Raw genomic sequence first — 17352 nt, 5'->3', positions numbered from 1 at the left:
ACACTAGCTAAACGTACCGTACTCGGACGTCAAACGAACACGGGTGCTGACCAAATGTGCTAGTGTGAAATCACCCTTTAAGAACTTTAAGACCATTATGAATGAAATGTCAGACTTAAACAAGGCTAAATGCTAAAGATTCTTACTAATGGCCCAGATAAAACATTAAAAACAAATGTTACTGTAAGGACGATAATTAAACCATGTGTTTAGAAATAGAAATAGAGTTAATAAATAAACTTGTCAAAAAGTCCCAGTTGTTGGTCCAACTGGGTAGCTTTACATGGACAAAGGAAAATTAAGACCTGTTTCAAATGATTTAAGACACACAACACAATATTTCAGTGAATTTAAGACTTTTTAAGGCCTCAAATTTAGATTTTAAGACCCCGCAGATTCCCTGATACAATAAGCAGTCAAAATTTGTAATTTCCAGACTAGCCTTAGATAACTAATATCAAAATCAACAACATTTTGTAGACATTTTTTAGCACTAGACTGTTTTAAATCCTTTTTGAGAACAAGTAAAGCAAATTTTAGGTCCAAACTGAAGATCGATCCTTAAAGTTTCTTTAACTGAAATACTATGTGAAGCAAATCTATGCATGTTGATCAAAATAAGCACGACTAAGACCAGGGGTGGCCAAGTCTGAGCACTCACTCTGGTCCCCTGAGTTCTGCGATTGGTTTGGGACATTGGGAAGTTTAAAAAAAATTAAATAAAATAAAAAATGAGCACTACTAACCAAGATCTATTAACATTTTGCATTTTAATTAACTTATTTTTAAAGACTAAATACGTATTTGTATTTGAAAATTAGACAAAAAAACTGAAAGATATTCATTCATTTGTACACTGTAAACCCAAAAAGTTAAGGTAACTCAACCCGTTTGAGGAAACCGTTTGCAACAAACCATTTAAGTTCAAAAACTAATACTAATGAGTACTGTGAATTTACTCCATTTGAGTAAATGAAGCAATTTGAGCACAGTAAAACCCAATAAATGAAAAGAACTCAAATCAACTGAGTACTGTAAAACTCTATAAGTAAAGGTAACTCAAACCGTTTGAGAAAACCGATTGCTACAAACAATTCGAATTAAAAAACTAATCTATACGAGTACTGTGAACTCACTCCATTTAAGCTGAAGTAATGAGGTATTTAATTAACTCATTACCTTCAACACTGAGTTCAAAACTCTTTTCAAATGAGTAGAATTAACTTTCAGTAAATTTTGAGTTAACTACACTCATTTCATTTGATAAAGTTGACTGTTGGTTTTTACAGTGTAGTACAGGGGTCTCCAAAGTCGGTCCTGGAAGGCCGGTGTCCAGCATATTTTAGTTCCAACCCCAATTAAACACACCTGAACCAGCTAATCAAGCTCTTTCTAGGTATACTAGAATCTTCCATGGGTGTGTTGAAGATAGTTGGAGCTAAACTATGCAGGACACTGGCCCTACAGGACCGACTTTGGACACCCGTGGTGTAGTACATGCAAAATTCAATCCATTTTAAAATGAATTTAAGCCTTTCTTCTCTGACCTGATACCTGTTAATGTCCCAATTTATGAAAGGATGAATTAAGACTCCACACTCGAAACCATCTCAAACTACCTATTAAACTTCAGCACAACACCTCAAACCTGACGTGTGGACTGTGAAGAGAAATAAACATCTCAAACTTGGCTAAACAAAGCCCTCTGCTCCATCGTTCAATATTTAGAGACGCTCCTCATATTATAACATGTATAGACAGCATTACCTAGACTATTCCAGATGTTCCAGTAAATCGAGTTCTGCTGCCAATAAAGTCCGACATCAAGCGCTGCTTTTTACCACGTAAACATCTCAGTGGCTGCGACTGTCAAGCCAAATTACATCAATGATGGAGGACGGCATTTTCCTGTCATTCTGGGCCGACAGACACCCCTGAGCCTGAGCTTTTCATCCGCGTGTTGTTCTCTGCGTCTGCTCCCGCTGAGCAAAATTCATTTCTATTAATTTCTCATGCAATTTTAATGGTAAAAGCCACTTGTTGCTCCCTATTAGGTCTCCGATGACTAGGCGGATCACAGAGACTGTAGGGTCTTCACAGAGGGGGATTCTGCAGGAAATAAACACTACAAACAATCCAAAGTCGACATTTGATGGACATTAAAGGATTACTTTTGGCTGATGATGAATTAACTCACACTAGGGGTGGGCGATATTGCAAAATGGATCAGTTTTCATGATAATTAAATATTCATGATGGTAGCTTTAATACTCTGCAAGTTGTCTGAGCACTACAGCCTACTATTTCCCCTATTTTAACAGTAACAATATGCCAAACAATAAAAAAAGACATTTAGGCCAAAGTAAGCCAAGATAAATCTTTGATATTTTTTAAATGATAAAGAATAGAGGTTCACATTATTAAATACACATACACCAATAAAACAATAGCTTATTTTCCAGGTACAGTAGGTGCATTTTGCGGTTTTATTTAAGAAATTATGTGAAAAAACAATCATAAAAATAAATGTTTAATTGTTTTATAACAAAATATTAATAACAAAAATATTTGGTCTATTCTTTATTAAAAGACGGTGCTCTAGAATATTTTTAACAGAAGACGGTGCTCTAGGGTTGTTTTCAACTGCAGACGTCAGTAGTTTTTAACAGCAGATGGCGCTCTAGGCTCGTATTTAACGACAGACATCAGTAGTTTTTAACAGCCGACTGCGCTCTAGGCTAGAATTTAACAGCAGACGGCCCTCTAGGCTAGAGTTTAACAGCAGATGGCGCTCTAGGCTCGTATTTAACGACAGACATCATTAGTTTTAACAGCCGACTGCACTCTAGGCTAGAGTTTAACAGCAGACGGCCCTCTAGGCTAGAGTTTAACAGCAGATGGCGCTCTAGGCTCGTATTTAACGACAGACATCAGTAGTTTTTAACAGCCGACTGCACTCTAGGCTAGAGTTTAACAGCAGACGGCCCTCTAGGCTAGAGTTTAACAGCAGATGGCGCTCTAGGCTAGAGTTTAACAGCAGATGACGCACTAAGCTAGTTTTTAATAGTAGACTACACTCTAGGCTTGTTTTAATGACACTCTAGGCTAATTTTTAATAACAGATTGTGCTTTAGACTAGTTTAACAACAAATGGCACTCCAAGCTAATAATTAACAGTAGATGGCGCTCTAGGCTAGTGTTTACCAGCAGATAGTGCTCTAGGCTAGTTTTCATCATCAGATGGTGCTCTAGGCTAGTGTTTACCAGCAGATAGTGCTCTAGGCTAGTTTTCAACAACCGATGATACTCTAAGCAAGTTTTTAACAGTAGAAGATGCTATAGGATAATTTTTAATGGCAGAAAATGCTAGTTTTTAACAGCAGATGGCGCTCTATGCAAATTTTAACTACAGATTGCGCTCTAGAGTAGTTTAATAACCGATGATACTCTAGGCCAGTTTTTAGCACTAGATGGTGCTCTAGGCTAGATTTTAACGGCAGTCAATGTTAATTGTTATCAGCAGATGGAGCTCAAGGCTAGTTTTTAACAGCAGATTGTGCTCTAGATTAGTTCAAAAACCAATGATACACTAGGCTAGTTTTTAACAGTAGATGGCGCCCTAGGCTAGTTTTTCCAATCGGCAGATAATACTATAACAGCAGATGGAGCCCTAGGTTAGTTTTTCCAATCGGCAGATAATACTAGTTTTTAACAGCAGATGGCGCCCTAGGTTAGTTTTTCCGATCGACAGATAATACTAGTTTTTAACAGCAGATGGCGCCATAGGTTAGTTTTTCCCAATCAGCAGATAATACTAGTTTTTAAGAGCAGATGGCATTCTATGCCAATTTTTAATAACAGATTGCGCTCTAGACTAGGTTTTAACAACCGATGATGCTCTAGGCAAGTTTTCAACAGTAGATGGTGCTAAAGGATGGTTTTTAACAGCAGACCATGCTAGTTTTTAACAGCAGATGGCGCTCTATGCAGATTTTTAACTACAGATTGCGTTCTAGACTAGTTTTTAAAAACAGATGATACTCCAATGCTAGTTTTTAACAGCAGATGGTGCTCTAGGATAATTTTTTAATAACAGATTGTGCTCTTGACTCGTTTTCAACAGCCAATGATACTCTAGGCTAGTTTTTAACAGTAGATGGTGCTCTAGGCTTGATTTTAACGGCAGACAATGCTAGTTTTTAACAGCAGATGGTGCTCTAGGATAATTTTTTAATAACAGATTGTGCTCTTGACTCGTTTTTAACAGCCAATGATACTCTAGGCTAGTTTTTAACAGTAGATGGTGCTCTAGGCTTGATTTTAACGGCAGACAATGCTAGTTTTTAACAGCAGATAGCGCTCTAGGCTAACTTAAAAGTATTTTGTGCTCTAGGCTAGGTATTATTAGCTGTGCAAACACAGTGGCCTGTACTAAATCAAACTGCACTGTACTGAACAGCAGAAATAATCCTGTATTTATCATTTAGTGTTTCTGAGGCTCCACGAAATCTTCAATACAGAAGTTCAAGCCACTACCGAAGTCCAGTATACAGAAAAACATCCTGCAATTGCTTTAAAAACCTTCAATGTCCTTTTAACTTAAGAAGAAACTAACATCTTGGATGACAAGGAGGTGGGAAAATAATTCAGAAATCTTCATTCTAGAAGTGAACCAATCCTTTAAGATAAAACAAAGGCAACATTCAACAGCTAAATGCATGACAACTCAACGCAGCGTCTTTAAAAAAAGCCCAAAGGTAATGTATATCGTTACATCACGCAACATTACACGGTTCATCGAATAAACATGAAATGCCACAGCAACGAGGGTTAAAAGACAAAGACAGAAGGGAAGCATCTGATTATGCAACCATCCCCTGAGTCATTATCTCCTTCCCCTGGTCAGATGCAAAAACCAGACATTTGTCATTCAAATTCAGCATGGCAAGCTAGCGGCTCCACAGCAAACTCTGCTTTCCTGCTTCACACGTCTCTTCAGAGAGGCCTGGAACATTTGCAAGCTACTTCCCATATTTGCATTAGTGAAAATCCTGCTTTTAGTTGAGTAATGCATTTGGGCTTGTTGTTTAACTCTGACAGATCCGCTTGCAATGTAGTGCTTTAATTTCCCTGTTAAGATCACGGACAGGTTTCCCACTCGAGTAGGCCAGTTGTTTATATCCACATAAATAACAGTTTGTGATCGTGACTCATCATATACTATAGTAACACTTTTATTACAAGTCTGAAACATTCTCAATAAGAACACATAAACACTCGCAGTCTGAGGTTTGGACACAGTCTCTATTTATTATTGCTATTTTAAAACCACTCATTGACTGAAAGAGCTGCATTCTGGGATGCTTTTCAAACAGTACTGTTTTTATGCACAGAGTTCACCAGCACACCGGACTCGTCACCTGATTTTCCTTCACTATCTAATCCTACATCACCCATACATCCACAGATCAATAAAAGACATTATTATAGTCTCTTTAAAGAGGTGATGTCGATAGTTCAGTGCACAAGAGTCTACTGCTTCATTACTACATTTAAATTGTTGTTGTTTACATCTTATCAGGCTGGTTTAGTAACTGTTCATTTATTAGCTTTAATTTGCATATTTATTATAATATATGCATGTTTTACAGATTTGAATTTTTTATAAAAACATATTTATATGCACAATATATCATATCAGCATCGATATCGCAATGTAATCCTTCGCAATAGTCACATCGTCAGTATACGCAATGTTGAGTCTGGATTACAATTGATCATTTGGCTGTGTTTTTAGGCCTGAGACTGTGTGAGGGTTTTAAAAGCATTCAGGCATAAGAAATTGTACCGTTTGTAACTTAAATTAATAACAAATAATTTATTAATAACAAATTAATAACAAATAATTAATAACAAATAATTTTATTGAGTTGTTAATTAAACAGTATGAAGATTATGATTTTAAATTTGATTATTCAATTACTGTATACCTGAATACAGATCGACTACTCTGAAAACAATAAAACACTGTTTATTTCATTGGTATCTTTTCCTTTATTGAACCTATCTATGCTTGTAGATTGTTTCTTTTAATTTTTACATCTGCACTCCCCTACACAATCATCCCAATCAATCTAAAATTATAACTTCTTTCCAAATAGTTATTCAACAAATTTAGTGAAATTGTATTCCTAGTCGCATAGAGCTGCACGATTAATCGAAAAAAGATTACGATCTCGATTCGACCCCCTAGACGATCTTAATCCAGCATTTCTACCATTCTGCCAATCATAAGTTCAGGAGAGAAGCAAAGGCGGCAGCACGAGTCTTTTCATTGTTTCACATACATTGCTCAGCGACATGGACACCTCCAAATGATGTTGAAAGAGTCACATACTGTATTTATAAGGTACATATACATATACCTATATGTATTTCAATGACAAATGTCGTGAGCGCAGTATTAGAAGTCGAGATCGCATTTATGTAATAGCCTACGAGCATGCGAAACTCTTTGCTTGCGCGCCAATTTCCTCTGCTCGTGCACAAAACTTCTGGCACGCCCCCTTAAATATAAGCCGCTTCAAGAGCGCGCAGATCTTGTGCGCTCTCAAATAAACGCTGCTAAAGTGCGATTATGTAACGAGTATGTCTCCAGCATTTATTAGATTTGCTAGGTATATTTATGAATGTCTCCAATAGATCTACAGAGCGATATTAATGCGTCCTGATGTAAAGTGAAACGGCTATACGTCGTGTTTGCTGGCCTCAAGCATCATGCACCAGTCAGTAAGTCAGTACGTAACCTTAAAGGGTTAAACAAATGACACACAGCACTACTGCCATTACAGAAAAGTTTGCGCTGTTATAATTCACTTACCTTTAAATACGTTTTGGTGTGATTATCACCCGCTATTAAAAAAAAAAAATGTTTTGAATGAGAAGCTGTAATGTAGCCGTGGCGGGATGAAATTTGGCGTGGCGCCCCACCATGGAAGAATGAATGTAGTGGAAACCATGATATACATACATACATTTTATACTACAGTATATCAAATATTTTATTGCTATTCGCTTAACAACATCAACAAGATTATCAACTAGAACAAAAGTAATAGACCCAATAAAATACACCGATAATACATATAATTCTTACAAGAAAGCACAAGAAAAATCTATTAAATTAAATTAATTATAGAGAAGAAAGCCAATGTAGCTCATCAGGACTTACAAGTCAGCATCACCAATAAAGAATCTTATTTTAAAAATTACTCTCTTTTCAATTACTTAAATTTTCTAAAATAAAACTAATCACCTCTTAAACTTTTAAAAACCTGCTTAACGTTTCATATTATGTTACTTAAAATACTAGGTGATATTTCCAGTACTGGGTTGTGGCTGGAAGGGCATCCGCTGTGTAGAACATATGTCGGAATAGTTGGTGGTTAATTCTGCTGTGGGGACCACTGATAAATCAGAGACTAAAGCCCTATTTACACCAATACATTTTAGTTTTAAAACACATAATATTTGCGCCGATTACACCTTTCATCCACACCACACCAAAGTTCTGAAACCCCGAACAAGAAGCAATTTGCAAAAGCTGAAGTGGCTGTTTTGGTTTTAAAGCGCTGCTGCTGCTGCGTTTCAGTGTGGATGGAGGAACACGGAGACGTCTGAAAACTGAGAGTGGCTGCCAACATTCGAGCTACCTGATAGGGGCTTTTCCTCAATATAGAGTAGCCTACTCAAAGTTTAGACTTGCATCCTTTCCTTGTAAGTTCAGACTCCCAAGAACACGTGGGGTAAATCTTCAAATGTAACGTGTACTTTTAATAAATACATTTCTAAATAATAAAACGCAAACATGACATAATTAAATTGACATTTTTATATTAACACTTAAACATAACAGACACCAAAACGTTAAGGCATCATGTACATATTTATTTGACCGTGATGTTTACTGCATATTTATAACAAAACAGAGCCTAATAACAGCCTCCTTTCATTTTCATTGCAATATATGACACATTAGGCTCACTGTGTTGTTTTGGCAATATGTGCTTAATATCAGGCTATATGCACACAATAAAGATTATCAGAGGAAATGCATGGTGAAATACGAAGTAGATGCCTCTTATGCTGAATATAATAATCACTAAGCTATCTAATTATGAAGTATAAAGTACTATAAGTTTATACAATATAGGAATTAAAGTTAAAGCGACCGGTCAGTTGTGCGCAAGTGTACGTGGTTACATAAATTAATAGCCTATTCACTTATCTTTGCGTTCAGATAAAAAAAGCTTTACCTGAGAACAAGTAATAGATTCATAAGTCTATACAAGATCAATTATATTTAACAACTACAGAGAGATGAGATCCAGCGGGAGATTCGTGAGTCGGGCAGATGTGCTCAGAGCTCCCGCTGACTACCTCAGACGCGAGAATACACTGAAGCAGCTTTCAGCCCTTGCCAGAGTGTGTGTGGTCACGTGACGTGCGTTTTCAGCGGTGTAGTGTGGACGGAGATCTTTCCAGAAACACAAGGTGAAACGCCAGTGTGGACGTGGATCGTTTTCATTCTGAAATGGCGTTTATTAGTTATTAGCGGCGTATTAGTTCAAACAGGGCCTAAGCCGAAGGAAAATGAATCCATGAATGAATACGAGGTGAAACGAATCCCATAATATAATATAGCGCCATCAACATTGTGCATTTGTGCATGGAGGCGATGTAAGTGAAATAAGGTTGATCATAAGAGAGAGAGAGAGAGAAAAAGCACAGAAGCAGATGCTCACTTGGGACTTCAGACACAGAAGTAAGTAAAAATTAAAGTTAATCAAAATCTGGGTCTGTCTGCCGCATTCCCATGGTGCCTCCACAGCTCACAGATTACCGCAAACGCCTTTCTCCAAAAGTGGAGAACGTGAAGGGGAAACTTTGGTGCTTGAGGTAATTTGGGCACCACAACAGCAGTACATTTGTCCAACACACAGTCTGACAAAGAGTTGAACTGTTCAGGTGACTGAGAGAGAAGCAGATACAAAAGCCAGCCATTACAAAGAACAAAGAGCGGTCTTTGACTAGACCGATAAGAAAAAAGGAAGAACAAGATCCTTATTTAACTTCATGCTGATTAAAATGTCCTCCTCAAGGGTCTAGACGCTTCTTTGAAGAATTACTCTGTTTGAATCCTCAATAATGGCCCATTTCCAAAACTTAAACGCTGATATGAGGGATTTCTTTGACACTTTAAGGATGCATTTGTTTGAAATATGAAATAACCAATTAGGTCTTAAAGATGTAGGTCTTAAAGTTCAATTACACTTACAACTTCATTTACACAACGTCATCATTTACACATCCTACACTTGTTCCAAACCTGTTTGAGTTTCTTTCTTCTGTTGAACACAAAAGAAGATATTTTGAAGAATGCTGGATAGCTTCTGACATTCATAACATTGTTTTCCTACTATGGAAGTCAATGGCTATTGGCAAAGCCCCTTTAAGGCAAGTCATTTCACTCTGTGGCCATCTTTGAAACACCTCTCGTCAGTATGCTCTGGCATTCTGTCTGAATGGAGAAGCATCAAATTCTCCAAAAGTGTTTGTCAAGCTTATGATTACATTACATATTTGGAATCTGTCCCATAAGTTTAGTTTCTAAACGTTTGAATCAAAAACAAAATCAGCTTTTTTTAGGTGCCCAAGCTGATGCGCATACACACTCGAAATGAACGAGATCACGACACCGACCTCATTTATGACTGTGTTACACATGATCATCCTCTGGATTATGCTTCGTCAGAATGTGCTGTTCTTCTAAAGTAATCCACAACTCGGTCTTGATGGTGAATCTCCTCCAGAAATGACAGCGACTCTTTTGTTTACTTGTTTGTGGGCGTTTAAATAGTTGCTGTCATGTGATGTGCGTTTAACAGGACGGACTGTACCTCACGTTCGTTTCATACAGATTACAAAACCAGAAAACCTTTGTTGTCAAGTGCACTTGGTTCATTTAAAAGCACAGATGTCGAGCTTTATGTGGATATACTTCTTATGTCTGTGAAGCAAGTAGTCGCTGAGATTTCAGTGTGTTTGTTGACCACCAAACTGTCGTAAAAACACAAGTCCCCCAGGGAAAGTCATTCTATAGTGATTGATGATTGGCTCATGTACTAGTAGGTGTACTTTACCATATTGACTATTACACTTTTCCTCATTCAAAACTATACGAGTGACACAACTTGTGTATTCCAGTCTTTGCTATTGGCCTCTGACATTCTTCAAAATGTTTTCTTTTCGGTTCAACAGAAAAAAATAAGTTTTGGGGGGTGAATAAATAGTTACATAGTGTTTATTTTGGGGTAAATTGTCCTTTTAATAATGTTACTTTTCATACTACAACGTTAAAAGATCCATGAACTGCTTTGAAATTAGCATTTTTTATTCAATGTTTGATGCAAACTATATTGAATCATGAAGACAGGGCGGGACAGAGTAGCTCCTCCCCCTTGTTATAAACAGCCAATAGTATTTTGTTTTTCACACAGCACTGCCAGTGAGTGATTGAGCTCAAGCACATCAAATGAAAAACAAATGAGAAAAAGGGGTGGGGCAAGTCAGATACTAGACAGCATTTGATTGGTCAGAAGATTTGATGAGAAACTCAAGCATAGGGTGATGTCAAATTGTTTATGCATTTATGCGGAAGAGACAAGCTGGAAGATTTGGATGTTTATATCTAAATGCAAATTGTGTCACTGTTTTGGAGCACACAAGAGCTGCGTCCAAAATCGCATACTTCCCTACTATATGGTACGCTAAAGAGCCAAGTAGTATGTCCGAATTCACAGTATTGGAAAAACACTATGAAGTACCACCCAACTACTTCCGGTGATATTCTGAAGTGTGCATCGGATGGACGCTACGCTATCCCATGATGCACCGCAACAGAATTCATGAATGGGAGTGAAGCGACGCAACTGATGCGGGTAGGTCACGTGATGATGATGATAAAATGGCGGATGTAGTAGGTCAGTTACATTCATACTGTATAGAAAGTACTTAAATTCAAATGCAGTAACTACTGTGTAGTAGGCACTTTCAGACGCAGCCTAGCTTACAGATTTCCTTACTACTAACATCTGTATTCTAACTTCATGGGATCTTTAACATTATTCGAGGATCTGATATGAAGAGATGTAAACAACAAATTATTGTAAACAAATACTAATAAGCACAGTAAGCTCCTAAAGTTGGTATTCACCTAGTGCTTTATCTAAATCTTTACATATACACCTTTATACACTACTAGTACTACTTCTGTGCCTTATTTGTGTCGCGGTTAAAGTTGCATGTGATTGGCTGTCATCACTATGATGATTGCATCAGTGTGAAGCTTCCGACATGCCCTCCATCCGTAAGCAGTGCACGGCTCATTATTACGAGATGCATTAACGAATGGAATTTTACTGTCAAATGTAACTAGAATTTGTCATTTTGACAACCCAAGCAAAATGGAACATTGAGAAAGCTTACCGATCTTCTGGTTGAAGATTTTGTCAAATGCCAGTTCATCCCTTTCCTCCAGATACTTCTGCATGACACTTCGAATACTGCAGAGAAATGGGAAACAAACAAAGATATGAATTTAGTTCAAAACTTTACATCTAACACACCAGCAAATCACTTGTTTTCATGGAGTGGCTGTACAGTATCGTATGCTAGTGTTGTCACGATATTGGAGTTCGATACCAATCAGTATTGAAATTTTAATAATGTCTATTTCCCGCTAACATTCAAGCGCATTCTTAAACAGCGCTGATTGGCCATTGTGTTCACATGCTCAACAGAAGTGACTGTGATTGGCTGTGTAAGTCATCAGTTCAGCAAACTCACCGCTGTTTACTGAGTGTAACCACAGATACATGGACACTGGAGCGTTTTAAAGCTTTGAAGATCAGTCGATTCATCAGCGGATCGCTCGTTTATCAGCTCAGGGGCGTAGTGGACATTTTAAAAGTGGGGGGTGGAGGGGTTGTATGAGATCATATGTTCATATAATTATTAATCACCTGTTTCTAAATGGTCTGTCTCTAAAAGTGAGGGGGACGGATAACCTGATGACCCTCACAGTCATTTCTGTTGAGCACCTGAACACAATGGAAATCAGCGCTGTTTAGGAACATGCTCAACAGTGCTCAAATGTTAGCCGGAAATGGATGTTTTCGAAATTTCAGTACTGATTGGTATCGAATTCCAGTATCATGACAACCCTACCATATGCATTCATTTCCACCGTCAGAAGTATCTAAATAGTGTACTGTAATCTACCACTTTCGTAAGGGTGTCTAGAACAAAAGTACGGTACCAAAATAGTGGAGCTAGACTCACTGCAGAATGCTGATTGGTTTACAGAGAATAAAGAGAGAACAGAATCTGCTTTATGTACTCCATTGCTGTTTTTGTTGTGCAAAAGATGCTATATATCCTGTAGATTTACACGCTATATATATCCTGTATGGGTTTCTGTGTGAATGACGTCGATTGCAACTTTCTGGTAATTGTGAGGGACGTTATACCATTACTAAAACATAACCTGAAAATCTCATATAACCTTTATCTAACTTGCTGAAACATCTGGTATTCTGCCTTTCAGAAAACACCATCAGATCACAACACAGCATAACATCTTTATTTTACATGTCATTTAAATTCAATGTCACTCAGAAATAAATCAAGGACAGCAGACATGCAGAAAACAGTTCAAGTCCGGTCTCTACTAAAAGTTCCCTTGTATGTTCCCTTTATAGTGCATTGTTAGATAGATTTCACACTGAATTATCTGAAGCAGTGACACACTTGTTTTCTGACAGGAATCACACGCTCCACATTTTCTTTTTTAACCACTGGACAGGATTTTGTAAAATTGGAGGAAAAAGAAAGGAAAGGGGAGAAGGAAGGGGACAGGGGAAGGGGTAAAAAAAAGAGAGAAACATGATCACTGACACAGAAGATAGGATAGATGTGGAATATGTTGGGCATGCATGCTTTTCCCCCCTCCCCATTGCATTACATCATCATTATTGTTAGTTATATAATATCATCATTGTCATGTTCATTAATATTGATATCACTGTTGCCATCAATCATCACAGACTATTACATTCATCATCACAAACTATTATTATTATTATTATTATTATGACTATAAATGCTAAATAATTTAATACTTTTACTTCTAAATACTTGAAATACTTACAATATTATTCTGATGAACACTGATGTTTATACACATTATTATACACACAGTGTTTACCTTTGTAGTGTTTTGCACTCCTAATAATATTAATAACAATAATAAATGCCAGTTGTGTATTTGCATGAGGTGTGCTGTATCCTCTCATCAAGCGCTTTTCAACTATGCCGTAAAAAGGGTAAAGTATGCATGCATGTTTTCTTAACACAAGGATTAAAACCAACAGACTGATGAAAATGCATGTTACTTTTTCTATACGTGACGTACAGCAGGACAAAGGGTGAAAATGCTGTGGCAGGACGGATGCACACACGCTACCTCCCCTGCTGCTCTTCCACCTCAATCCCGGCCTTAGTTTCTGTCTCTCCATAAGCACCTGCTCAATTCTCCGCCCGCCGCTTCCCAAAGGAGGCACTGCCGCTGCCCTGGGAGAGGGTGTTAATGAGCGGCAAGTTTGGGAGACTGAATCAATTAGCACCCCCTCCGAGGGCTCATTATCACCCATGCACAGCCCTACAGAGTCAGCGCAGGTCAGGAGAGATAGCGGTTCCCCAAACATGCTGCTGCAGTCCTGGACCAGACACTCCTGCCGAGAATGACCTGACATGTTACGGCCAATGGACAGGGCTGAAATCAGGACTGCTATTACAAACAGGGTTGTGTGTATATTGCATGTTTATTTTTATTAGTGGCAAAGATTAACCACATCCAATATAAAAGTTTGTTTTGACATACTATGTGTGTGCATCATATATATATATATATATATATATATATATATATATATATATATATATATATATATATATAACAAATTTGTTATTAATACATAATTCGTATCAAATGCATACATATTTTATATATAAACATAATATAACAAAAATATTTAAGAAAGAAGAACATTCTCAAAAAATATGCATGCATTCGTGTGTGTGTGTGTGTTTATATATATATATACACACACATACACATATATATATGCAGAGAGAGGGGAAGGAACAACATAGGACTGCGAGGCGGAATCGAACTCGGGTCGCCAGTGGCATGTGTCGACTATATATATATATATATATATATATATATATATATATATATATATATATATATATATATATATAGTCGACACATGCACTCCAGTGCTCACGGCAACCCGAGTTCGATTCCGCCTCGCAGTCCTATGTTGTTCCTTCCCCTCTCTCTGCTCCCCATGCTTTCCTGTCAATGCTCTCTACTGTCCTGTCTAACAAAGGTGAAAACCCCCCCCAAAAAAAACTAATAATAAAAATAAATAAATAAATAAACTAATAATAATAATAATATTATATATATATATATATATATATATATATATATATATATATATATACACACACACACACACAAATAATAAATATACACAGTACACACATATATATCATTTCAAAATATTTTTAATGCGGTTATCGCAATAAATTTTTGCCCAGCACAAACATCTATACATTTCCAGGGCTTGAAATTCACCTTTTTTCTTGGTAGCACCAGTGCTCCTAACTCCTAATGTAAGCGCACCAGTTTTGGTCGCATTTTTGTCCTAAGTTTTATCTATGCGACCTCAAAATATATCTGGGAGCTTTTGTGCGAGTGCATAAAATTCTTGCAGTGCGACCAGCTTTCACAGCATAATGTTCACCGCATACGCAGATTTAGGAGACATTCACGCATTATGCATCTAAAAACCCCGAACGCAGCGCTCAGAAATGGCTTAAAACGTGTTTACTGCAGCAAGTTGACATGTCCTCTTTAAAACTATTCCTGAGCGCTGCGTTTGGCGTTTTTTGATGTAAAGATGCATGCGGTGAACATTTTGCAGTAAAACTGATCACACAGCAATAATTTATGCACTCCCAAATATATTTTGACGTTGCATAGATAAAATTGAGCGCATATGCGAGCAAAGCGGTCACAATTTCGAGCCCAGATTTATATTTTTTGAATAACAACGCAATAACAATGCAATGTTCCACTAGTTCATGTAATGCTAGTTCATGTATTTAGTAACAAACAATGCACAGTATTTATTCATCGTTGTTAAAGGGATAGTTCACTGAATTCTGTCATCATTCACTTCCCTTTTACTGGTTTCAAACCTTTATGAGTTTCTTCCTTTTGTTGAACATGAAAAACTTTAACCATTGACTTTTATAATATTAGTTTTCTCCTACAATGCAAGTCAATGGTTACAACTTCTCGGCATTCTTTATCTTCTTTTGTGTTTATCAGAATAAAAGCAACAACGAAGGCTCTGAACCACTTGAGGATCAGTAAATAATGAGTACATTTTCACTTTTGGCTGAACTATTCCTTTAATATAATGAAAATAGCCATTAATTGTTAGTTCTGGTTCACTCAGTGCATTAACTAATAATAGAGACAAGCAAACATGTGGTAACTCTTTATTTTACAGTACCATTCTCCCTATTAAAGGTATAGCTCAGCCAAAAATGAAAACACTCACTATTTACATATCCTCAGGTAGAAATAAACCTTTATTTTCTTTCTTCTGCAAAAAACAAAAACAAAACAAAAAAGACCTTATTTTAAAAAAAGCTGAAAACCTGTAACCATCTACACTGGGAAAACAAAGATATGTGGATAATATGGAAGTCATTGGTTTCCAGCTTTCTTCAAAACATCTTTTGTGTTTAACAGAAGAAACTCAAACAGGTTTGGAAGAAGTAAAGGATGACAGAATATCTTAATTAGATAATAAGACACTAGGTAATAGTGAGAATTGCTACTTAAAGTGTTACTAAACTTGTCATTAATTATATGAATGCATTAATAAATGTTGAACTATGATTAATTAATGCTGTTTGAGTAGTATTGTATGATCATGTTAGTAAATAGAATTAAGTTACATTAACTAATGGAACCTCACTCTACAGTGTGACCTTTATATGTGGGTGTTTAGCTTTGTAAGGACATTATGTTGGAAAGTTGATTCATTTAAACGAATCAAAACAAATTGTCTGTACCAACGAATCAATTGATGTCTCTTCAATGACTGAGCTTGATTTGCATTAGTGGAAATGTCAGAATGCTATTTTAAAAGAAAACGCTTGTGGTCAATAAGACATGAATGCTTTTATTCAGGGAAGAAGCATTACACTTATCAAAACTGACATTAAAGGATGATGCAAATAAATGCTGCTCTTTTGAACTTTCTACTAATCAAAATCCTGGAAAAATGCTAAATATGTCAAATCTATTTTATCTTATATTATAAAAAATAATCCGAGCTTTTATTCCCACTAGATTGGACTACTGTAACTCATTATACTTTGGGATTAGTCAGAACACCTTATCCTGGTTACAATTAATTCAAAATGCTGCTGCAAGCCTTTTAACAGGTACCAAGAAACATGACCACATTACCCCAGTTTTACACTCACTACACTGGCTGCCTGTGCACTATTGAGTTACTTTTAAAATGCTTCTCTTGGTTTTTAAATCTCTAAATGGCATGGCACCTTCTAATCTGTCAGAACTGTTAATTGAGCATCAGCCTGGTCAGTCTCTTCGGTCATCTAACCTAAGACTGTCATGCATCCCTAAGTCGAGGCTGAAATGCAGAGGTGACCGTGCCTTCGCAGTAGCTGGTCCTAGGTTGTGGAATGCTCTGCCCCTCTGTATCAGATCCGTTTCATCCCTGTCTGTTTTAAATCTAGGTTGAAAACTTTCCTCTTTGATTTAGCATTTCATCAGTGAAAACTGTCTGTTTTAGCTATAATTATATATATATATATATTTGTTTTTATCTGTTTTGATTTGTACTGTGCAGCACATTGGTCAACCTCTGGTTGTGTTAAATAGCGCTATATAAATAAAATTGACATTGACGTTGTAAACAGTCATGCTGTTTCATTACAGATAGCAGTCACACTTTAAAATAAGGTTTCATTAGTTCATTTATTGACTCACATGAAGTAATAATGAGCAATAATAGTACAGCATTTGTTTAACCATAGATCAACATTTACTAATGTATTATTAAAATCTAATGTTGCGCTTGTTAACAGTAGTTAATGCACTGAGCGTTAACAATA

General features: G+C 36.8%; 1 protein-coding gene across 1 annotated transcript in view; it reads right to left on the bottom strand.

Moving 5' to 3' along the window:
• Window positions 1-17352, bottom strand: part of grk3 (G protein-coupled receptor kinase 3) — a 149137-nt gene that overhangs the window by 109134 nt on the left and 22651 nt on the right. Inside the window, exon 2 of the mRNA XM_056466378.1 lies at window positions 11548-11624. Coding sequence (XP_056322353.1) covers window positions 11548-11624 — 77 coding nt within the window. The remainder of the gene's footprint in view (window positions 1-11547; window positions 11625-17352) is intronic.

This window comes from Danio aesculapii, chromosome 10, assembly GCF_903798145.1.
Source record: "Danio aesculapii chromosome 10, fDanAes4.1, whole genome shotgun sequence".
NCBI classification, from domain to species: Eukaryota; Metazoa; Chordata; class Actinopteri; order Cypriniformes; family Danionidae; genus Danio; species Danio aesculapii.
The sequence above is the reverse complement of the archived record's forward strand: the minus strand, read 5'-3'. Positions and strand labels throughout refer to the sequence as shown.